Source organism: Camelus ferus, chromosome 22 (assembly GCF_009834535.1).
Source record: "Camelus ferus isolate YT-003-E chromosome 22, BCGSAC_Cfer_1.0, whole genome shotgun sequence".
Taxonomy (NCBI): domain Eukaryota; kingdom Metazoa; phylum Chordata; class Mammalia; order Artiodactyla; family Camelidae; genus Camelus; species Camelus ferus.
This window is the reverse complement of record NC_045717.1, coordinates 25135704-25159609: the sequence shown is the minus strand read 5'-3', so window position 1 is coordinate 25159609 and position 23906 is coordinate 25135704. Positions and strand designations below refer to the sequence as shown.

The window sequence follows — 23906 nt, the reverse complement described above, 5'->3', positions numbered from 1 at the left end:
AACAGGCAGACGGCAAGGGCTCGGAAACTGTTGTGGGCAGCGGCGTCATTACTATTATCCGCAGAGCTGCCCTTCCCGGGTGGGGACGTGACTGCCCCAGGCCCACGCGGCCTCTGCGGCTCCCAGGGCTGGGACGAGAAAGCGGGCGTGGGGTCCGAGGAGCCAGGCAGCTCACGCATGCGCCGCGCTGGATGTCTGGACGCACGCACAAAGGATCCACTAGACTAACGGGGGGTATGGGGCGGGCACTTTTTCGCCATCCTAACTCTGTTTTCCTTGTCTACAAAATGGGTACGCTGACAATGCCAGATTTGTGGCTCTCTTAAGGCTTTAAGAGAGCCACAGAACACCACATCTGCGCTCATCTTGGGGATTTAAAAATAAGAGAAATAACACTAATGGGTGGACGTCAGGCGGTCTTTTGAGCTCAGTATGCCCTAAGTGCTTCATCGGTATCCTCTCCTTGCCGCCTCCTGACAACTCCGTCAGGCCGGTGTGTGCAGTGCTTCTGTACATGTGAAAGAGACAACTGAGGCCCAGCGCAGTTAAGTCATTTGCCTGAGGTCACACAGCGATTACCTCCCAGCCTTGGAGTGTGGCGGGAGGGGGGGGGGGTGCTGATTCTCTTTCTCTGGCAGTTGGTGGGGATTCCTGCCACCTTCATCCTTGACCTGAGAGACAAATTGGTAGGGCTAGGCTTGCTGTCTGTCTGGACTTGGCCGTATGCCCCCCCAACCCCGCTCCAAGTCCAGGGTGGAGAGTGTGGGGGCTGCAGCGGGGCTGGCCTCCGTCTAGGCCTCCGGAGCCGATAACGCTGAGCTCAGCGTCTGTCTGCTTTGCCGGCCTGCCAAGGAGCCTGATTATTTTTAGATAAGATGGAGGGGCGGGCGCCAGGGTGGGAGAAGCCCCCAAGCCAGATGGGGGCAGGGTGGACGTTAGAGCTGCAGAAAGATGCCCCTCAGCCCCCACTCTGAGGAGCCCTGAGTGGCAACCCAAGACCAACGGCTGGGCCGCCAGGACTTCAAAGGCAGAGGCAGAGGGGAGGGGGCCTGAGGGGTCAAGGACTCACCTTTCTGGCCCTCAGTTTTCCTATCTGTAAAATGAGCCTAATGAGAGCTCCCGCCTTATTCGGTGGAGGCAGGATTAATTGAGCTATCCTGACTTCACAGTTGGAGAAACTGAGGCTCAGGGAGCATTGACTCCCACGCTTCAGCACATAGCCACCCAGGTGCCCCAGCGACCTCAGACGTCCATGGCCCCCTGTAGCAGCAGCCAAGGGAGGGGTCCACACCACGTTCCTGACCACCATCTCCATGGCGCTGGCCCAGCCTAGCGCTGGCACTGATGTCTCCTCCCCTCCGGGGTGGGGGGTCCATGCAATGTCACACACTTCTCCTCCCTCTCTTTGCAGACGCGGAGCAGAGCAGCAGTCCCCGGGCAGGGATGGGCTCCGACCAGGAAGACAGCAAGCCCATCACACTGGGTGAGTCTGGGGGTGGGGGGGTGGGAGGCACAGCCCCGTCCCCATCTTTTATTTAGAAATCATTTTCAGAGCACCCCCTGTGGGCTCTGCGTGGTCCTGAGCACCTGCGTCACTCCTCACAGCCACGCTCTGGGGTGGGTGCTGCTGTTCCATTTCGTAGATGAGGACACTGAGGTCCAGAGAGGATAATGGGCCTTCCCAGGGGCATCTAGGGAGCTGGGGTTGGAACCCACGACCCTGAGCTCCAGCCTCTGGTCTCTGAGGTGCTCCTCCTATGGGAGAGGCCCCAGAGGGTCCTGCAGTCTCTTGGGACATTTAACAAATGAGCAGACAAGTCAGTTTTATGTTGCAGGAGTGGGAAGTGGGAGAATTTGTCTGAGGCAGGGCTAGGAACAGAGCCCTGAGGGACAGAAAGGATCTGGAAGCTGCAGAGGCCCTGCTTCTATCTGAGTCTGTCCTCTTTGAAGTGGTCAGAGGATGCCTGTGAGGACCTGAGTCAGGTCCCGCCCTCCTCTGCCTACAGCCCTTCAGAGCTCCCACCTTCCTCCAGGGTAAAAGCCCAAGAACTCCCCGGGCCCACAAGGCGCTGCACAGCCTGTCCCATCCCCTCCCTGCCCTCACCTCCTCCTTCTCTCCCCTCTCCCCTCTCACTCTGCTCAGCCACCTGGGCCTCCTTGCTGCTTCTTCAACATGCCAGGCACAGTCCTGCCCCTGGGCCTTTGCACAGGCTGTGCCCTCGGTCTGAACCACTAACTGCTCTCTCTTTCCAGATCACCCAGGTCTCAGCTCAAATGCCTCCCTCTCAGAGAGATCTTCCCTGAGCCCCTCAGCTCAATCATAGCCCTCTGTTTTATTTCTTTTAGAGGAAGTTAGTGATTGTATATGTATTTGCTTAGTTCCTTAGTGGTTGCAGATGTGTTTGCTTAACTCTCCTAGTGGAACATCACCTCCTCAAGGGCAGAGGTGTTTATCTGTCTTGGTCACTGCTCTGTCCTGAGTGCCTAGAACAGGACCTGGTATACAGTAGTTGCTCAAAAAACATTTGTAGGAAGAAGGAAAGGAGAGAAGGAGGGAAGAAGCAGAGTGGGGAGGAGAACCTAGAGAGCCGGTACATCAGGGTGAGGGAGGAGGAGAGATGAAAAGGGAGAAAGGAAGAAGGAGCCGGTGGGTGAGGGCATCCCCCTTGGAAGGTCCGGCACAGGGAGGCTGGATGGTTCCAGGAGGTTCACAGGCCCCCAGGCCACTCTTCACCGGCCATCTGTGACCCGAGTCCTCCTTGGCCTCCTGTGATTCCCAGGCACCTCCCTCCAAGCCAGATGTTCTGGGCAGGCGGCAGGGGCCGTGGCGCTTGGCCTGGTCCCGCGGGGAGCTCCAGCGTCTGGCGGAGGAAATCACTTCCTCCCCGCCCGCCAGGGAGTCCCCTGGAGAAGGAGCAGGGCAAGCGCTGCACAAACAGGAAACCCCGGTGGGGGGAGGGTGCAGGGGTGTGCTGACACCAGCTGGCCAGCTGGGTCAGCAGGAAATGGCCATGGCCACTTCCCCTGGACACTGGGGGCCACCGCCCTGTCCTCCTGGGGATAGTGTGGTCCCGAGCCTCTCATCATGGGCCTGGGCAGGTAGTAATTGCTCAATAAATGGTGTGCACAAAGCTTGTAACCAGGGGGCTTGAGTGGTGGACAGCTGGGGACCTGGGCACTGCTGTGAGCTCCCTGTGGCCCATGCTGGCCCGTGCTGCCCCCTGGGGGCCTGGACAAGAACCGCTCCCACCCCGCCCCAACCCCCTCCAAGCCAGAGTGCCCTCACTCTGACCACTCTCCCCACTCCTGCGTCCCAACCGCAGGGCCTTTGCACCAGCTGCTCCCACCACCAGGAACGTTGTGGCCCACAGGGAGGTGGCAAAACGTCAAGTTTAAGGTCATCCTAATCGGGGCCGCCAATTTTCGCAGGGCGATTTCCCTGTGCCAGGTGCTGTCTTGGCACTTCCCAAATTTTAACTCACAGGTTCCTCTTATTCACCCCTGCCTTGAGGTCTTAGTAAAATGTCACCCTCCCAGACCTTCTTTGAGCCCTTTGTGTAAAATAAAACAGATCCCTTCCCCAGCAGGCTCCCCTGACCTCACCTGCTTTATTACCACTACCTGACACTCCTCACCTTTGACTTCATGATCTTTAAAATAACCTTTTTTAAATTGTGGTATAATACACATAAAATGCATCATTTCAACCATTTTACAACGTACCATTCAGTGGCATTAAGTACATTAACAGTGTTGTGCATCCATCACCTCTATGTAGTTCCAGAACATTTTCAGCACCCCAAAAAGTAGCTCCATCTCCATTCATCCCTCCCCCTCCCCTGGTGACCACAACTCCACTGTCCCTGTGGACTGGCCTCTTCTGGACATTTCACGTCCATGGACTCACATGCCGTGTGTCCTTCGGTGTCTGCTTCTCTCCCTGAGCATCGTGCTCTCAGGGGCCGTCCACGTGGTAGTGAGGGTCAGCGCTTCACTCCTTTTCACGGCCGAGTGGTGCTCCTGCGTAGAGAGGGGCCACATTTGTTTGTCCATCATCTGCTGATGGACGTTTGGGTTGTCTCCAGTTTTAGCCACTATAAATCGTGTTGCTGTGAACACCCATGTACAGGTTTTTTTGACTTCCTGCTCTTATGTGGCCTCTGTCACCCACACTGGACTGTGAGTCTGGAGGGCAGCTGCTTCTGTCCGTCCCATCTCCCACTGTATCCCCAGTGCCCAGCTTAGAGGTGCTCAGTAAACGGTTGCTGAGGAAATGGGTCCTGCTTGTGAGGGCCTCCAGGTGGGACAGGCCTCCTCCCAGCTGTCCCAGGTTGGCCAGGACTCCAGCCCTCTCGTGGCCAACTTCAGTTTCCAAATCCATGAAATGGGTCTAAACCACCCCAACCTGGAGAGGAGGGGCCCTCTTCCTTTGACATCAGGCAGGTGTGCACCTGATGTGGGGGTTTTAATTGCTGCCTCTGGACCCTCCATTCAGCCTGTGGTTCTGAGCCCCTGCCGTTTGCCAGGCTCTGGTCTAGGCACTGGGGACACTGCAGGGCTCCAGGCCTGGGGGGGACAGGCAGCGTAAGCAGCTGCAGCATTGTGTGGGGTGAAGAGTGAGGCAAAGGAGGTGAGCTGGTCCCTCCTAGGTAGAAGGATTCATGTCTCACATCCACCCAAGATGACAGGGTGTATGGTCCCACTTTTGAGATTAGACCATTGAGGCTCAAGGAGGTTAAAGTGACTTGCCCAAGATTACACTCTGAGTGGGCATCCCAGCTGGGATTTGAACTCAGGTCTGGCCTCCACTCATGTGCGCAGCCTGCCCAGGCATGAAGGCCCTGGGTGAAGGCTGGGAGGGAGGCTGGGGGAGGCTGCAGTGAGAAGGGCTGAGCAGAGGCTCAGAGAAGAACGTCCTCCCCAGCTGGGTTAGGGCAGAGGGACTCCCCCGTCAGACCGGAGGACATCCTCTGCGGCCCTGCGGACGAGGGGAGGGGGGAGACAGAGTGACCGCCCAGACTGGGTCCAACCCCCGCAATCTGGGCAGCCCAGGAGTGTCGGGGGGTGGGGGAACAGACCCAGCTCAGCTGGCCACCTGCTGACCTCCAGCCTCTCCCTTTTCCAGACACCACCGACTTCCAGGAGAGCTTCGTCACCTCCGGTGTGTTCAGTGTCACTGAGCTCATCCAAGTGTCCCGGAGTAAGTGTCCCCGCCCACCCTGTGCTGGGACCTGCAGAGGGAGGGGCTCACACAGGGGAGGGCTGGTGGAAAGAAGTGGATTCAGGATGGGGGCTCCAAGAGGGAAGGGGACTTGGGGAGAGAAGAGAGGCTCAGGGAGGAAGGAGCCTGTCACCCTGCCCACTCCCCCACGTCCTCTCTAAGCACCCCCTGTCACCAAGCCAAGGTTCCCAGGAAGGGTGGTATCCAGCCCTTCCCAGAGGCCAAGGTCACAGTGACGTGCTCTTCTCCAGGAAAGACTCCAGATGCTGGGTGGAAAGGCTAAAGAAACTTCCGCTCCAGCATCCCCCCTTCCTGGGGCCTCCCCATCCCCTGAGGAAGAGACCCCAGATAGCCCCGCCCTCCACCTGCTTTGCCTCCTGTTCTCTTGCCTTACCTATGGACCTGCAGGGACCCTCCCCAATCCTCCAGACACCCCTGTTTAAATCTCACCCCAGGGAGCTCTGGGCACTGCATTGCCTTAACCCTAACCATTGCCCTCCCTGTCCAGATCAGCAGAGCCTGGCCTCTGGGAGTGCTGGGAAGCTTGACCTCCAGCTCTGTTTATGCCTCTGCCTCACGACGTGACCTTGGCCTCTCTCAATGCCCTCGTTCTTCTGATCTGTAGAATAAGGCCACTTTCGGACAAATCAGGAAACAGGCCAATTTGGGAAGCGGTTCTCTTGCAGACTGCCAGCCCCCAGGTGGCTCTCCCCACCCCTCTAGGGCAAACTGCACCCAGGGACCTTGTTTCCTCCTTCACTGTCCTCTCTGTCGCCCTTTGCAGCACCAGTGGTGACTGGAACAGGACCCAACTTCTCCCTGGGGGAGCTGCAGGGGCACCTGGCGTACGACCTGAATCCAGCCAGCACAGGCATGAGAAGAACGCTACCCAGCACCTCCTCCAGTGGGTACGTGCCCAGGGCCCACCTCTTGGCATTTCATGACCCGCCCCCATACACCCATCTCTATCTGGCCCCAGCTGGTTCATTCCTCTCCGTTTTCGCATTCCACCTGGGAAACTCATACTCCTCCTTCAAAGCCCAGCCTCCAAGTGACTCTTTCTCCATCCCTGACACCCTACTCTGGGCTCCCACAGCCTCGAGTCCAACAGGTCCAGCCCTTGAGACTCCGTAAGAATGCAGACACTGGTTATTGCTGAGATAGGCCGTGTGATCGGTAGCCAGTCACATCGTGTTTGCCTCGGTTTTCTCTTCTGTAAAATGGGATCATAATCCCACTAGGTTGTTCTGAGGATTACAGCAGGCCAAGTGATCAGCCTTCAGGGCTTTAGTCTCCACTGGCTAGCTTGTTACTTGGACCTGGGCTGAGTTCCCCCTTGCCTCTGGCCCCAGGCGTCCTGTTCAAGTAACAGGCAAATTGAAACAGGTGTTAACTGAGAACCGGCTGAAAATGCACGGCTCCCGTGACGTCTCGCGATAGCTCCCTCCTCGCCCCGCCCTCTAGGAACCGGAAGTAGTGATGCCGGCCCGGCCCCCTGCGTCTCCTTGGTAACCGGCATGTGGGCTTCCTTTTTCGCCCCTTAGGAGCAAGAGGCACAAATCCGGCTCGATGGAGGAAGACGTGGACACGAGCCCTGGCGGCGATTACTACACCTCGCCCAGCTCTCCCACGAGTAGCAGCCGCAACTGGACGGAGGACATGGAAGGAGGTGGGGCTGGCGGCGGCGGCGGCGGCGGCGGCGGACCGGTCTTCCGGTCGGGTTTACCGCAGCGGGGACTACTTATTCCGGAAGGCAATGCGCGGCCGCCAGGGAGCGGAAGCAGGCCTGGGGCCGCGGGGCCTCCTGGGAATTGTAGTCGCGCGGGCTGCGCGCGGATGGAAGTCATGTCCGGGTTCACATGCCCGGAGCTCTTTGGTTCCGCTCAGGCTGGGGAGGGCGGAGATTATCCCCTGTCCGATTTTCCTACCCTCTGCCTGTTAAGGGCCTATCTCGGTGGGGTTCCTGATCCACAGAATTGACTTAGTAGCGATTCTGATCAACAGGGTGCTTCTTCCTGGGGCCTGCCATAGATAGAGCCTCAACTCACATAGGGTGCCAGCTAGAGGGCCCTGAGACGTAGGATTCCTTCTCGCTGGGGTCCACCCTGGGCTTCCTTTTTTAATAGGATTCCTATCTTGCTTGCTTCGTGTGATTCCAGTTCCATAGGAGCCCCGCCTCTTTTCTCATAGCGCCTTTCCCCGGTGGATTTTACTGTTGCTCCCTGTCTTCATAGGATCCTCTCCAGAGTGTCTTTCTCCTGTTCTGTAGGGTCTGCAGTTCTGTAGGGTTTCTTTTCTGTTGAACGCTGTCTCCTCGAAATTCTTTGGTTACTTACCGTCTCCCCGGGGGCTTTCTTCAAAAATTTCCCTTCTTTGGGGTCCCGGTCTCCACAATGGTTCTCATCTAAAGAATCCCTTTCACTTTAAGATTCTGCTCTCTAGAGGACCAGCGTCTGTGACTTGGGAAATGACATGAACAGTGGCCTACGGTTAGACTGGGAAGGGCGTCCTTGGTATTCCTTAGATTCTCAGCTGGGTCTGTGCCCCCAAATTGTAGAAGCATGACTCTACCCAGTCCTTTATCCCTTATTAAGGGTTCACCCCGACGGTATAGCCTAGTGGTTATGAACGTAAACACTCAAGTCCTCCAGCCCTTACAGCTTCCTGGTGGCCCCACCTCTTGGGCCTCAGTTTCTCCATCTGTAAAATGGAGTTGTTAATACCTGCAGTACCCACCTCATAGGCTTGTTATGGGAATTAAGTGAGTTAAAATACATTTGATGTCCCTAAAACCGGTCTGGCACAGAAGTGCCCAGTATTCCTTGGAATTTGTTTTCTTCTCCTCTTCTCCTTTCTCCCTTCTCCGTATCCCTGTAGAGCCCAGTTTCTCATAAAGATCTGTCTATACAAAGTGCCATGCCTACAAGATTCTTGAAAAGCAATTTAACATTATAATTAAGAGAGCAGGTTCAGGCATCAGAGAGATCAGGGTTCAAATCCCAGCTCTGCCCTTGACTCACTGTGTAGGCTGTGTAACCTTGGGCAGGTGAATTCACTTCTCTGAGCATTAGTTGCCTCATCTCCAAAGTGAGAGTGATAAGAATGATCATTCTTTTGGAGACTTGGAAGGAGGACATGGAAGAATGTGCGTAAAGTAGCCATCTGGCCAGGGAAATGGGAGAGTTTCTTGGTGCTCATGTCTTTATAAAATTCCCATGCCTTTGAGTCAGTCTTTGACACATCTGGTTGTGACATTTGAGGTCCCAAGGGTCCTCCCTCTTCCTCAGTGTGGGCTCCCAGGGTAGGTACCTAATGCTAGGACAACCTGTCTCTCTATTTATTAGGCTCTAATTTATGGATCAAAATGTCTCTCTCAAGTTTGTCTCTGTAAAGACCCTGTATTTAATATGCTTAAGGCTTAATTGTGTATAACAGAAAACCCAAAAGGACAGTGCATTTCTCCCGCAAGTATATGTCCAGCCATCAACAGCCCCAGGCAAGTGTAATGTAAGGCACTTAGACTCCTGCCTGTGCTCCACTGAATGTGGTTGTCCTGTCTCATGGTCCAAGATACCTGCTGGGGTTCCAGCCATCATGTCTGCTTTCCAGCCAGCAGGAAAGAAGAAGGATCAAATGTGGGTGTGTCCTCTCCTTTTAAGAATAATTCTCAGAAGATACACTTACCTTTTCTGCTTATCTCTAAGCCCCTGAGTTAGTTGTAGGGCCATGCTCTGCTGCAAGAGCTGCTGGGAAATGTATTTTCATTTGGAGCAATTATGTGCCCATCTCAAATTCAAGGGTTCTGTTACTAAGGAAGAAGGATAGAGCAGGTATTAGGAGACAGTTAAGTTCTGCCCTGCAATTTACTGATTGGGAACTCAGAAGCACTTCTTGTTAATTCTGTGATTTTAGAGGTTGTCCACATATAAAGTGTATACTATTTAGAGCTGAAAGACAGCCTCTGTGATGTAGCCACAGCAGCCCTGAGAGGAAAAATTATAGCCTGGAGTCTACTGATTCGAAAAAGAGAGAGGCTGGAAATAAAGAGCCCAACTTTCAATTCAGGATGCTCAAAAAGGAAGAACAAAATTTTAAAAGGAAGGAAATGTTAGAGTCACTGGGGCTTGGTCTGACCTTCCTGCCCTGACAAAGAAGTGGCCTGGATGGGGGAGGACACAGAGGAAGTCTGTACCAGCTTCTAGTGTGTGATGGAGGATCATAGAGCTAGAAGGGAATGCCAGAAGGGGTTGGACCCCTGTAGCTGCCATTGGTTGCCTCAGGTGATGGCTTACTCACTCCCTCCTGTGGGAGCCTCAGTATGAACCTCTGCTTTGTCCCTGCCCCGCCTCCCCACTGACAGCCTAGCAGGGAGACAGATTCTGTGTCCTCCCCGCTCCTCCTCCCCTCCCTCTCCTTCCCCTCCTCCCCTCCCGGCTTCCTCCAACTTCCTGTCTAGACGGCCTCCAATTAGCTGTTCATTAAGGAGGTTAAGCTGATTAGAGCGCTCTCTCCCTTCCTCTGCCGTGGCCACCACGGGCAGCGCTCAGCTAACCCCCCCAGCTCTAGCATCCACTGTCTGGTGCCTGGGAGGGGCAGAGGCCTGGGGAGATCATGCCACCCCTACCCAGGCGAGGCCCCTCCACCCCCACCCAGGCAAGACCCCTGCAGCCACATCTCTTAAGCCCCATGCACCAGCCTCCAGGCGTTTGCCCACTCCATGCCCAGGCCAGGAGGGCCAGGAATACCCTTTCTCCTCCGGCCACCTCCCGAGGCCTTCCCTGATTTCCCACCCATGCGGGGCAGAAAGGGGGCCCCAGAGTCTTCTCTGTGGCTGCTTCTGTGGTCCTCCCACAGGGGTCCTCCCATCGGGCCCCCCACCCCACCCCGCCACAGGTAGTTGTTCTGTGGAGTAAAGCAGGTAACTTATCTCTCTCCTCTGTTACCTGGAGAGAGGGGCTTCCCCCATCTCTTTTGGGGGGCAGGAGGGGGTGACAGAGCATGGCCTGTGGAGTTTGAATCCCAGCTCAACCACTTCTTGACTCCCCAGGACCTCACGGAGGGTCCTCACCCAGGTCAGCTCTGCCCTCAGGGGGCACTGAGTGATGTCTGGGACATCTGTGGTTGTCATGAGCGGGGGGGGGGGGGTCCTGGCATCCAGTGGGTGGGGCCCAGGGAGGCTGCTCCACACCCCACAGTGCCCAGGACAGCCCCACAGATGACCCAGCCCCCTGATGTCAGCAGTGCTGGCAGGGTGGGAGGCTGGTCCGCATAGTAAGTGCTCACTGAGTGACGGCCATTCCCAGCAGAACTGCGCTCCATCCACCCATCCACTCCACACTCTCTCTGCCCACCCTGTGTCCTGGGCCCTGGAGACCCAGCGGGCGGCTGCAGTCGGCACCCCCAGTGGCGCTGGCATTGCAGGGAGACAGGCTAGTTTGTCTAGCAGATGGGCAGGTGCTCAGATACGGGACAGACAGGCGTTTGTGACAAGCGAGTGCAGGGACACTCAGATGGGGGCATCTACAGGCATGTGTGTCCGTTAAGGTTTACGTTTTTGATGGGGAACATGCGCAATCTCGGATGGGGGTGTAGAGATATGTATGTTGAGCAAAAAGCTGGCCAGTCAGATCCAGGGGATATTACGGGCATGCTTGTTAAATGGGGAGACGTCTGCTTTGATGAGGGACACAGGGCACTGTGTTAACCGGACAGCGGTTGCTCACGTGGGACCTTGACAACAAACAGGATGGGGGGTGTTCAGATGTGGAGATGCACACGTGTGCAGGACCCCCTCAGAGCCGCCCAGGAGCACAAGGGTTACTCTTCCTTGCAGCCCCCTGGCCGGCTCTCTCTCCCCTCCTTCCTGCCCTGGCTTCTGCAGGCCCCGGCTCAGGAAGGGCCTGTGGAGATGCGGCAGGGGGCTGGGGCCGCACCACACTATTTCCATCCAGGACAGGCTGTTCTAGGAAATCCTCCTAAGTGAGCGTCTGACAGCCCTAACCTCATTCCCGCTGCAGCCAGCCCCGTGCCAGCAGGGAGCCTGCCACGCTCCTGTGCCAGTGCGCGCGCGCGCGCACACACACACACACACGCACACACACACGCACACACACACACACAAGCACGCAGCACCCACGGGGCCAGCCTCCTCCCTGCCGGCCGCCCTCTGTCCCACCAGCTCCTCCTGTCCCTGGGAAGTCCCGGGCCTGCTCCGACGCCCGGCTTGGCCATGGGGCCTCTGGGCTGCCAACCACACGCCGCGATTTGCTCCCCACTTTCAACAGTGTGATGTGCGCTCTGAGCCGTCAGGGGCAGTGACCTCTGTAACAGCAAAAGCAGTTGGTGGCCTGTCCAGGGGCTGGTTCCCAGATCTGGTCCACCCCAGGCCGTGCAGCTGCAGAGGACAGGAAGCCCCCATGGGGAAACGCCAGAGGGGAGCTGCACCAGCATCCCAGGTGGCACAGTGCTGGGGACGCCACAGATGCCCCAGGGACCGTCGGCAGGAGACCCACAGACAGTGGCAGTGGGCCCTGAGAGTAAGGCAGGGGTTCTGACCAGTTGGTTCTGCCATCCAGGGGATACTGGTCACTGTCTGTCTTGTCATGACTGGGGGTTCCTGGCATCAAGTGGGTGGGGCCCAGCATATTGCTCCCCACCCTGCAGTGCCCAGGACACTTATGGAGGGTGGTCCAGCCCCGATGTCTGTCACCAGAGAGGCCACCTTGTGCTGGGTGGGAGATGTCTCCCCCTCACCACGTGTGAGTCCACTGTGGTCTCAGTGGGTATGCTTCACCCTAAAATGAATTTTAAAATAATTTCTAAACATGCCGGCCTCCGGGCCCCACTTCACTGAGAGTCCAGTTCCAGGGATGAGGCCTGGCAGGGGACTCTGCTGTTTTCCAGGCACGTCACCATCCCTAACTCTCAATAGAAAAAGCCTCTGCAGAGGATGGCATAGAGGGGGCACAGGGAGGCAGGGGAGGCAGTCACGCGTCTTCAAGGGAACATGTGCCCTGGCACCCGTGCGGACCATCCCCCCTATCATGACAGGGCTCCTTCTGAGCCAGTGTTCGTTCTGTGCCACGGCCTCCACGGAGTCTGTACCTGCCCATTTTACACCATTCATTCCTTGAGGCTGAGCTGGAGACCGTCCGAGTTTTCAAGGGCAGCCATGGGAGGTAGTGAGGCCTCTGTCTGCAGAGGAATGACAGCAAGTAATTCCAGCATGTGGGTGTGTGGAAGGCCCTGGTCTAATGGCTTTACATGTTGTATGTCACTTAATGCAATGACTCCACAGGGATAGTTCTGTTGCCCCAGTAAGGATGGGGGAACACAAGCACAGAGTGACTCGGGCTTTGGACCAGACCACCCTCCCTCTCCCCACCATGCCACCTTCTCCAGGGCTCTGGTGTCCCCAGGGGAGAGGGTCAGCCCTGAGCTCATCCACCTCTAGAAGGAGAGAAGCTGGGGACCAGGCTGTGACGTCCTGGGGCCTGTGTGGCATCAGGCTCCACATCCCATGGGCCATGTGACCCTGGGTGGCCCCCTTCTCTGAGCCTTAGTTTGCCCCTCTACTCATTGGGCTCCCAGCCCCTTGCCCACAGGTTGCTGGGAGAAGGAGGTCCAGGGGTCCTGGGAGTGGAGCAGCCCTGCCTGAAGGGCCCTGACCCTCTTGCCCTCCCCACAGGCATCTCATCCCCAGTGAAGAAGACAGAGATGGACAAGTCACCTTTCAACAGCCCATCTCCCCAGGACTCGCCTCGTCTCTCCAGCTTCACCCAGCACCACCGGCCCGTCATCGCCGTGCACAGTGGTGAGCACTGCATACCCCAGGCGGGGAGGGGCAGCTGGGCCCTCTGACCAGGCCCCTCGTGGCCAGGGAAGTCCCACTGGCCATCTGACCACAAGTTCTATTGCTGTAGCCTCCCAACCAGGCAAGAAAGCCTGAAGGTGCTGTGGCAGAGAGCACTTGGGGCTGACTCAGTCCTTTTGGGCCTCAGTTTCCCCTTCTGTACAAGGAGGTGCAGCCCAGGACTCACCCCTCAACCTGCTCCCCATGTGAGTGACCCACGGACAGACCACCGGGTCAGGTGGCCACAGAAGGAGGCAGACACACACAAAGACAGGCAGACACACACAAAGACACACGCAGGCCACACAGAGATCCGGGTGCTCCCGGCCACACAGATGGGAAGCATCACACTCGAAGCAGAGGAGAGACTCCAGCAGCCTCAAGGTGTGAGCTGAGCCAGTCATCTGTCAATTGGGGCTCATAAACATCGCCCTCTCAGGGCTGTCCGTGGGATAGAATAAGTTAAATAAGAGTTTGAATATCACCTATTGCACCTTGGTTGTGATAATAATGATTTAGTTCCATACAAGGGCAGACACACATACAGGGGAAGGGCAGAAATCCCCAAAATAGCACAGTGGTTTAGAGCAGGAGCCAGGCAGAGCAGCACCCCCCACCCCAGCCACTTCCTCTTCTTGTAAATAAAGTTTTATTAGTGCAGGGCCACACACATCCATTACCATGTTGTCTGCAGCACCTTGCAGGCTGCAGGGCAGAGTTGACCGGCTACAACAGAGACCCTGTGGCCTGAAAAGCCAAAAATATTTACTATCTGGCCAGGGGCTGGAGAGAGAGGAAGGGGGAAGTGACTGCTCATGGTCACAGAGATTCTTTTCAGAGAAATGAAGATGTTCTGGAATTACAAACTGAATATACTGAAAGTCACTGAATTGTATAGAAAAAGGAAAAAAAGCAAATACCAGAATGGAATATTACTCAGCCATGAAAAGGAGCGAGGCCCTGACACTCATTACAGTGTGGATGGACCTTGAGACACGGTGCTCAGTGAGAGAGCCAGACACAGGAGGCCACATAGTGTGTGATAACATTTATATGAAACGTCCAGAACAGGCCAATCCACAGAGGTAGAGAGTGGGTTAGTGATTGTCAAGGGCTAGGGAGGAGATGGGGGTGATGCTAGTGGGGATGGGGTTTCCTTGGGGGTGATGAGAATGTTCTAAAAGAGACTAGTAATGGTTCCATGGCTCCATCAGTGTGTTAAAAAAAAAACTGAATTGTATACTTAAAAAGGGTGAATTTTAATGTGCAGATTATATCTCAATATTTTTTAAAAACCTGACCTGCCAGCCATTTATGGAATGAGTTAGCTGTGAGGCCAGTGAGCCTGGGCTGGAACTATCTGCTCGCGTGGCCTGGGGCAGGGGACATTCCCTCCCAGAGCCCCCCGTCATCCTCTGTTTAAAAAAGAAGTAAAAACAGGAGCGATACCAGAACCCTGTGGGGTCCCGGTGGAGTCAGCGAATTTGGGCGTGTAAATGACAGCAGGGCCTGATGCAGGCATGATCCACGCCCACAAACAGTCAGAGGGAGACAGAGGGGGCTGGCCAGAGCCCCCGGTGACCGCCCCCCACCCCGCCCCCTCCGCAGGAATCGCCCGGAGCCCACACCCGTCCTCGGCCCTGCACTTCCCCACAACCTCAATCCTGCCCCAGACGGCCTCCACCTACTTCCCGCACACGGCCATCCGCTACCCGCCTCACCTCAACCCCCAGGACCCGCTCAAAGATCTCGTCTCGCTGGCCTGCGACCCGGCCAGTCAGCAGCCTGGACCGGTGAGTTTGGAGGGCGCGACCTCCCTGGGGCCCTGGCGCGTCACTGCGAGTGTCAGGCGGCCGTCCCCGCGTTCTCCGTCGTGCAGCAGCGAGTCCGCAGCCCCTCTCATCTGAAGCACCCGGAGCCAGACCGGGTCAGAACTGAGGCTTGTTCGGATGTCAAAATTGACAGCACATGTTTTAGGACGCCCGGAAACCAAACACGGTTACGGCGGAGCTCAGGCTGGCTCTGGCCAAACTTTCACCAAAACATTGGGTGTTCTGAGCCTTTTGGAGCTGGGAACTGCGGGCAAGGTGGTGGATGGATGTGTCCCCGCAGCGAACGCCGGGGGGCCGCCCCGGAGGTGGGACAAGGCTGTTTAGGAGGCGTGGAAGGGAAGCAGGTGGGTGCAGAGTGGCTTGAGGAGGCGGCGGAGGGAGCGCGATCCCAGGAGGCTGGATCCCGGGACGGGACGCTGGAGGCCGGCCGTCCTGGTCATCCGGGCACCCACCAAACTCGCCCTGGCCACGCCCACCAGCCCCTCCCCGGCCCTGCAGGGCTGCGGGGCGCGCGGGCAGATGGCAGCCCGAGGCGGAGGGGGCGCCGCCGCCTTAACCACCTGTCTCTCTGTCCCCCCAGTTAAATGGAAGTGGCCAGCTCAAAATGTCCAGTCACTGCCTTTCCGCTCAGATGCTGGCACCCCCGCCCCCCGGGCTGCCGCGGCTGGCGCTCCCCCCTGCCACCAAACCCACCTCCGAGGGAGGAAGCTCGTCGCCGACCTCGCCCTGTAAGCACTCGGGAAGCGGTGCCCGTGGCAGGGCGGGCGTCCCCGAGGGGCCCCTCCCCTCCCCGGCCCCGCTGCTGGGGTCGGGGGCTCAGGCACGGCCCGGTGGGTACCGGCGAGTTTGGTGGGTCCCCAGATAGATGCCTGGGGCCACCTGGTCAGGTCCACGCAGAGCCAAGGCAGCCTTAGAGGGTGGCCAGGGGCAAGTCTGGAGTCTGCCCCCATTGGCTGAGTGGCTTGGGGTCCCTGTGTTCCCCTTCTGGGCTTCTGAATCCTCCTCCGTGCAAGAGGCCGCTGGCAGAGGGACAGGCAGAGATCTCAAAGGAGAAAGGCCGGAGGGCCAGACTCGGCCCCTAGATGCCTCTTGTTTGTGGAAAATGAAAATCTGTTGTTGTTTTAAAATCTGGATATCTCACGTAAAAATTCCAGCGTTCTGGATTCTTGGGGGGAAATGGGGCCCCGTTCAGCTACTGGTAACCCAGCTGGGCCACACCTGTAGACAGGACAGTCCCCACCTGCCCTCCTGACCCAAGGAGGCCGTGGGTCAGCTGCCTCGCTTCCTAGAACTTTTTGCTGTGTCTCTGTGGTTCCAGGTGGTAGCCTGATGGAAGGTCCTGGGTTGGTCTCCTTACATTCTAGAACTTTCTACCTTCTGGATGTGGTTCCAGATTACAGCTTGCTTGCTCCTAATGCACCCCCCACTCCAAGGCTGCTCCAGACTGGGAAGAGGTCTCAGATTCCCCCTCCTGGGGTCTGTCCCATCAGCAGTGGCTCCACCTCAAGCCTCTCCCTGAACCCCTTCCCTTTTTGAGTGTCTCTCTCTCCCTTGCTCCCCAAGTGAGATTCCTCACCCAACCCGAGCAGGAGGGGCCGACCATTCCGTCTGGGCCCCATCCGCCCCCCTCCCCACATGCAGCACCCCAGCCCCCAACATTTCTTCCCACTACCTGCCTAGAGCCAGGGTAGCCTTACATGCAGATAGGCTTTCTCTAAATACCAGATGCAGCGTGGGGCACTGGATTCAAATCCTGCCTCTGCATCATGCTCCCTGTGTGACTTTGGGCAAATGTCCTCTCCTCTCTGAGCCTCAGATTTCTCAATGGCAATATGGAATAGTCACCAGAGGGTGGTGGGTAGCAAGTTGGTGAAATAGGTCAGGGAGAACATTTAGCAGCAGGCCAGGTGCAAAGTAGAGAGTTGGCCTGTGCTGCTGGTTGTCACCTCCTCTGCCTACTTTCTCATCTGTGAAATGGGCATAATTATCATGTCTGCTGCATTGAGGCCACTGAGGATTAAAATGGGATAGTGCCCAGTGCCTGGCATACAGTAGACACTTAATAGACAAGGAATAAATGTGGGTTCATTTTCCTTCCCTCCGTACCAGCTTCTTAACTGCAGGTCCAGCCTGCTTCCTACACCCCAAACCCCCCAGGCCTCACTGCCTCCCGCTCACCATGTGGGGACCCTCCCACCACCCCTGTCCCCCCACCAGCCTGGGTCGTGAATCATTCACTCACTGACAAAACGTGATCAGTGAGATTAAAATAGAAATACGTGTGTGTGTGTGTGTGCGCGCACACCCGGCCTTCCCCGCGCCCTCTCCAGGAGGAAAATTAATAAATAAAATGCCCTCAATAGTTCATGGCGCCCCGTGCGGGGTGTAGGCCGCGGGCACAGGATGGGCCAGGCAGTGGAGCACCTGAATAATTCACAGGCGGTTTCTGGATTATGAATCTTTCATCCTGTGCCTTCCCTCCCAGCAGACACCGGCCCGCGTGACCCTGGGGGCCTGAGACTGTGGGCTTTTCCGGGTGCCTGGACCATCCAGGGGGAGGGCGGCGAGCTCTGAGGACCGGGTGCTGGGTGCGAAGGCCCAGCTGTGTGACCCTGGGCAGCGGCCACCCTCTCTGGTGCTCCCGTGCCGCCTCTGCGCTAACGGGCTCTCGGTCTCTCTCCTCCCCGCAGCCTACTCTACGCCCGGCACGTCCCCTGCAAACCGTTCCTTTGTGGGATTAGGACCAAGGGATCCAACGGGCATTTATCAGGCACAGGTAGGGGCCAAGAGGCCAGCTGGTTGGGGGGTGGGAGGGGCAGGGCAGAGGGCCGGCCTGGGTGCACAGGGAGAAGCTGGCCCACTGGGCCCCGTGCCTCCCCCCAGCCACACCCCTAGCACAGTGGCTGTTGAGCGTGGCAGCGTGGCAGCGGGGCCAGCCTCCCAGGCCCAGCCTCTCAGGCCCTTCCAGGGCCTCGAGCCCATGCCCAGGGATGCGGTGCTACTCCAAGTCCGTCTGCGCTTCCTGCCGGGGGCAGTCACAGCAGAACTGCTGTGGGGCCTGGGTTATTGCCACCCTGGCCCCATTGGCACAGATGGGGAGACGGAGGCTCGTAGAGGTGAGGGGATTTGCCCAGGATCACACAGCACGTCTGCCCAAGCTTCCCCCCCACCCCCGCCTTCATCCTCCTATGCTGGCCAGAGGGACCACAGGAGAGGAGGGCCAGGGGTGGGGCCTCCCAGTACAGCATGCAAGCCCCTGCCCCCGGCTCTAGCCTGCAAGGTGGCGGGGGTGGTAGAGGTGGAGTTGGCATTACTGCAGCTGAGTGTGCACCACGGAAAGGGGGGGGAGGCTGGTTGAGGACGAGACTAGGAGGCTCAGGGAGGAGGAGTGAGTTGCCCGAGGCTGCACAGCAGTGCAAGGTAGAGCCATGACAGTCCAGAGCTCAGACTCAGGGCTCCCAGCTTTCTTCAGGGTGGGAGGTGACTTCAGCTCCTGCCCACGCATCCCCAACACCGGCCTTCGGGCCGGCATCCACATCTGTGTCGTGCACAGGCCAGGAGTGTGTTGGGCAGATGGTGTTTGAGAGTGTTGGCTGGACCCCAGAGCCTACAGTCCCTGGTGCATGTTGAGGAGGGGGTCACAGGATGTAAAACAGCCAGAGGGCAGTGCCAGCTCCCTCCAAGGCCCAGATGCACCAAGAACCCTCCTCAGGGCCCCTCAGCATCTCCAAATCACCAGAACCATAGAGCATGGGGATTTGTGGGGTCCCCAGGAGCCACATTTGGACCCTCAAGCCACTGTGGGAGGGTCTCCTACAGCAGAGTCCATGGGCAGGGTGGGTGTTTGGAGGCAGAGAGGCAGCCACATCCCCCATCCTCCGCTGAGACCAGATTCAGCCACCCAGACCAGACCCAAGGAACCTCCCACCACAGCCTGGCCCCCTGGGGACCCTCCAAGGTTGGCCTGGTCGCTGCTGGCAGCGCGGAGGGGCCAGAGTGGGTGAGGAAGACCTGGCTATCCTCTGCCCTTCCTGCCCAGACTTCAACTGGGGGTGCTGTGGTCAGGAGACCAGGGCTCATGCCCAGTTCTACTTTAGTCACTCTGAACCTCAGTCTCTTCTTCTGGCCTTGGGGTGGCTTTGAAGGGTCTCAAGCGTTAGGGAACCAATTTTATCCAACCTGCCCCACATACCCTCACATATCCAAAATATTCAGTGTCCTGTCTTACAGAGCCTCAGCTGGAATCCAAAAGAGGGGTCACTTGGTCAGTGTCACCCAGCAAGCTGGGGTGGCCCTAGGACTCCCCTCTTTGCGTTTTGAGTTTTGTCGGGGCCTGGACACTACCACCCCCACAGTTCTCTGAGAGCCAGGCGTTTCCTGTCCCAGCTGACCTGACATCCCTCCCCACAGGAGGCTGGGAATGTCCTAATTGCTTCAGAAATCAAAGCTAATAAAAGTGACAGGGAGAGGACCCTGCCCTCTTAACCCTTCCCCAGCCTCCCTCACCCACCACCTCACCTACCCCATTGTCAGCCTGGATGGCCTGAGAGGGGAGGGAAACCGAGGCAGGCAAGGTGGGGTACCTTTGGTTCTACATGCTTCTGGTCGCACCCCCCTGCTCCCCCCCAGCCTGCAAGTCCTGCTGGGTACCCAGAGAGGGTGGGACCAGAACTGTCGAGGAACTTGGGAGAGGGGCTATCTGGGACTCTGCCTGGGTCGGGAGGGGTTGGAGCCTGGTGTCAGGCAGAGAAGGATGAGGGTGTCCAGGCAGGGGGCTCAGCACTGCCAAAGGCTGGAAATGATGGCGAGACAGCCTGAATGTGGAAGACCTCAAATGTGGTCTTTGGCCTGCGGGCCAAGGGGAGCTATGGAAGGGATTAGAGAGAGGGAGGGGCACAGCTAGGGCGGGGAATTGGAAAGCACTTTGTGAGGCTGGTTTTGGGGAGGCAGGGAAGGTGACAGATGGGTGAGAGACTCTCAAGGGTGACAGGAAAGGTGAGGCCCTCCATCTGAGTCTGGGGGAAGATCTCGCCAGCACCATACAGGCAAGACCACAGGTCCCTGGACTGAAGGCCCCCAAGTCCCCCAGTGGGTTCAGGCACCCCCGGTCCAGACAGACCTCAGGGAGGGAAGAGGGGAAGAAGCCGTGACACCCACTCCCCCCTCTTGGAACCCCTGTGCGAAGGGCTCAGAGCTGAGAGGCCTCTCCTTTCTGGCCCAGTCAGCACTTCTGTCTCCGCCTTCATTATTCCTGGCGGGTTTGCTTTCCTCTGCCCCTACCCCCCAGCCTGCAGTGGCTTCTCTGCCTCCGCACAAGCCCTTGCATCCCCTGCCTTTCCCCCAATCAATGCCTCTCTCCCTGATCAATATCCCCCTCTCCAGTCAGTGCCCCTCCCCCGATCAATGTCTCTCCCTCCAGTCAGTGCCCCTCCCCGATCAGTATCCCCTCCTCCAGTCACTGCCCCTCCCCCTGATCAGTGTCCCCTCCTCCAGTCACTGCCCCCCCATCAGTATCCCCTCCTCCAGTCACTACCCCTCCCCCTGATCAGTAACCCCTCCTCCAGTCACTGCCCCTCCCCCTGATCAGTAACCCCTCCTCCAGTCAGTGCCCCTCCCCCTGATCAGTATCCCCTCCTCCAGGCAGTGCCCCTCCCCCTGATCAGTAACCCCTCCTCCAGTCACTGCCCTCCCCTGATCAGTGTCAGTTGATCTCTCCTTGATGAATGGCCCACCTTCTTCATCCTGCCCACCCGTCTTTCACCATCAGCCTCCCCAGTCCTGAGCCATCCATCACTTTGGCCCCCCAAGTGAGACTCTGTGGCCTCTGACACCCCTACCCCCATCCCTATGTGAAGGATTCCCCCCAGCTGAGCATTTTACACCAGACGGTTTTTGTCCATCATGTCCGTTCAGCTGATGAGTAAACCAAGGGCCAGAGGGTTGCAGCCAAAGCCCAAAAGCCACACTGGTGGCTCCAGAGAGGCCAGGGGGATGCCAGAGCCTGGACCTCACCTCTGGCACCGTGCTGCCTCAGTCTCCCCTTCAGCTAAGGGGGAGGATGTTGAGTTGAGGGGCCCCACCACCACCCCATTACGGGGCGCCAGAGCTGGGCAGAGAGCCTAGGAGGGGAGGAGGAAGGGAGGAAGGGCCTAGGGGAGGCCGGCCACCACAGGGGAGGATCACGCCCAGAATCTGTCTGGTTGCCAACGGAAACCAGACATGAGGTAATGGCCAAGATGAACTTGAACTTGGCTGGAGATGGGGGGCTGGGAGCCACAGCATCAGTTGGATGGGATGGCCCTGTGGCTGCAGGGTGGCCTGGTTGGAGGGGGTGCTATTGATTTACAGCAGGGGTGGGGGTACAGTATGCTCTGACCTCAGTGGGGCAAAGATGGGGTGTTACCTACCCCCAAGCCCACCCCACACAGGCAAACTGGATGCATTTCCAGGGGAAGAGTCTGTACAGCAGCTTCCCGGTGGAGACCCAGGCCACAGCTATACGTGCAGGCCTGGCCTCCTGTCCCAGAGCCTCAATCTCCCTCTCTGTAAAGTGGGAGTTGTGACCCCCGAAAAGGCCAGGCTGAGGGGTCAACCCCAGGCAGGGCTACCAGTGGGGACTGGAGCTTCTCAGGCCTGAGTTCCAATTCCAGCTTTGCCCCTCCCTCCCATGCTGGTGGACTTGGGCAAGTTACTTAACTTCTCTGAGCCCCAGTTTTCTTCACTGCAAAATGGGGTCAGGGGGCAATAGTTCTGCTTTCATGTAGGGTTCTGGAGGAAATCATTAATGGGAAAATGTTTATTAAAACAAAAAAGGAAACCAACAACCCCAGTCTCAGAGCCCAAATATGGTGGTGCTCCATAAAGATTCACCTGTCACCCTCCATGAACAGAGTAAGAGGTCCCCTCCTTCATTTTATAGTCAGGGCAGTGAGGCTCAGAGGTTGAGCTGCCAGATTTAGCAAACAAAACTACAAGATACTCAGATAGATTTCAATTCCAGATAAACAAAGGATTTAAACAACAGCAACAAAAAAATCTTTTAAGTAAAAGTATATCCCAAAAGTTGCATGGGGTATACTTATGTTAAAAGGTTTATCGGTCGTTTATCCAGAATCCAGATTTCACTGGGCATTCTGTGATTTATCTAGCAGCGCTGCTTAGGGGCAGAGTCACTTGCCCAGGGTCAACCAACGGGTCATGACAGGTCTGGGATGGGGGACAAGTCACAGGTCACAGGAGTCGGGTGGGGCCGCGGTGGGCATGGCAGTGGCTGGCAGAGCCTGACCCTCAATCTCTTCTTTCTCTCTCTGCATCCTCTCGGGCCGCCCAGTCCTGGTATCTGGGATAAGAAAGATTTCTTCCCACACCCTGCTCCTTCGTCCTGGGAATCCTGGGGGTCCGCAGCGCCAGCCCCCGGCCCACGTTTTCGGTGGAAAGCTAGAGCAAGCAAGAATACCCTGCCGACTCCCAGCGCGGCTGAAAGACAAAACACACAGACACATACACACAGAAGAAAAAACAGAAAAAAAGAAAGAAAAGAGGAAAAAAAAAAAGACAAACCGGAAAAAAAAAACCATGCATAAAAATAAACCCACCCAACCAAGAAGGCAGAAGGTGAATATGGCAACGCTTCGGACTCTCGGGACGCCGCGGCCAGACGGACTGGACCGGAGAGCCCGGCCCCGCCAACCCTCAGAGCCGGCGCGCCTTCCTAAGTTATTCATCTCCTCTCGCTGCTGCTCTGGAAGGGCCGGCACCGCTCCCGCCTCCGCCCAGGACCAGGTGAGCGCAGCCTGGTGCCCGTGCCCGGCCGACGGGGCAGGACACCCAGCGAGGCCACCTCTCCCCATGCCCCTGCTGCCGCCGTTGCCAGGACGTCGGCCAGGCCCCCGCGACAGTGTTTGCCAAGTGGAAAGGCAGGACCCCAGCAGCGGGCAGCCAAGGCCAGCAGGGTGGTTGGGGAAGCGACAAGGGCAGAAGAGGGTTGTGGGGAGACCCCGGGCGTGGCCAGGGAGCTGGGATGCGTGGCCTGTGCTCTCTCAAGAGTGTCCTGCGCTCGTGGACCTCTGCCTGCCCCAGAGCGTGCTGGGGACTTGTTCTTTCTGGAAGCCCCACGCCTGCCCGGTTTGGGAGAAGTCTCTATGCAAACGACCCCCAGCCCCACCCCAGGCATTGGAGGCCACCCCATGGCACCCCAGCCCCGGCCAGCTCCACACCCCCGGGGAGGGCTCCGCGTTGCACACACTGTAAGAGATGCACTTTCCGAGGAAGGGGCTGGGGGCGGTGGAGCAGAGAGACCCGGAGCTCCCCGAGATGGGGGCACCCCTCTGGACTCTCCATCCACCCAAGCCCTGAAAGGGGAGGACCCCCCACTTAGCCCATGGAGGTGGGAGGTGAGAGCGAGTGGTTTAAGTGCCTGATTCCCACCGCCCGCCCCCCTCCCCTTTGTCCAGCTGGGACGCGAGTGGCCGTGGGCATCCTCCACCCTCCTCCCCTGCAACCCGGCCCCCTCCAGTCACTGACCCCTCATTGCTGTGCGCCCCCTCAGAGCTAGAGAGATGGGACCCCCCCACCCCCCGAGCAGACCCAGGGGGCAGAGCTGGGCATCCCCCAAGCGTCCTGCCGTGTGGGGGTGGGATCTGGGGAAGCCGATGTGCCCCCTCCCCACGCCTCCTCTGCCAGTGCCTTACATTCTGGAGCGACACCCCCTCCCTGGTGCCTCTCGGCCCACAGGGGGACCACGGTTTGCACTTTCATCTCCCCTCCGAAGTGGGCACAGCTGGGGAGGTGCAGTGCAGCTGGGCGGCCAGAAGGAGAGAAGGCTGGGCCGAGTGCCCTCCGCTTGCGCCTGGACAGGGTCGGGGGTTCTGGCTGGGGGCAGGAAGGGTCAGCGCCTCGGGGCTCCCTGCAGCCATGTAGGGGACCTCCCATCAGCTAAGCGTTTTCCGTTGAGCCGCTCCAAAAACACTAAACCTGGGGACCCCAGGTGCCCCCTCACCCC

The 23906-nt window shown here is 58.0% G+C and overlaps 1 protein-coding gene across 5 annotated transcripts in view; it reads left to right on the top strand.

The window, feature by feature from the left end:
• NFIC (nuclear factor I C) overlaps positions 1-23699 on the top strand; it is a 63105-nt gene extending 39406 nt beyond the window's left edge. Inside the window, exons 3-11 of one of the 5 annotated variants that reach the window (XM_032465983.1) lie at positions 1412-1483; positions 5126-5200; positions 6006-6129; positions 6766-6890; positions 12909-13034; positions 14682-14866; positions 15486-15633; positions 17596-17681; positions 22236-22418. In XM_032465983.1, the coding sequence (XP_032321874.1) occupies positions 1412-1483; positions 5126-5200; positions 6006-6129; positions 6766-6890; positions 12909-13034; positions 14682-14866; positions 15486-15633; positions 17596-17681; positions 22236-22253 (959 nt within the window). In that variant the 3' untranslated portion in view covers positions 22254-22418. Of the gene's footprint in view, positions 1-1411; positions 1484-5125; positions 5201-6005; positions 6130-6765; positions 6891-12908; positions 13035-14681; positions 14867-15485; positions 15634-17595; positions 17682-22235 lie in introns of all 5 variants that reach the window. The other 4 variants (XM_032465982.1, XM_032465984.1, XM_032465985.1 and 1 more) reach the window with 4 other exon arrangements.
• Positions 23700-23906: the final 207 nt, after the last annotated feature.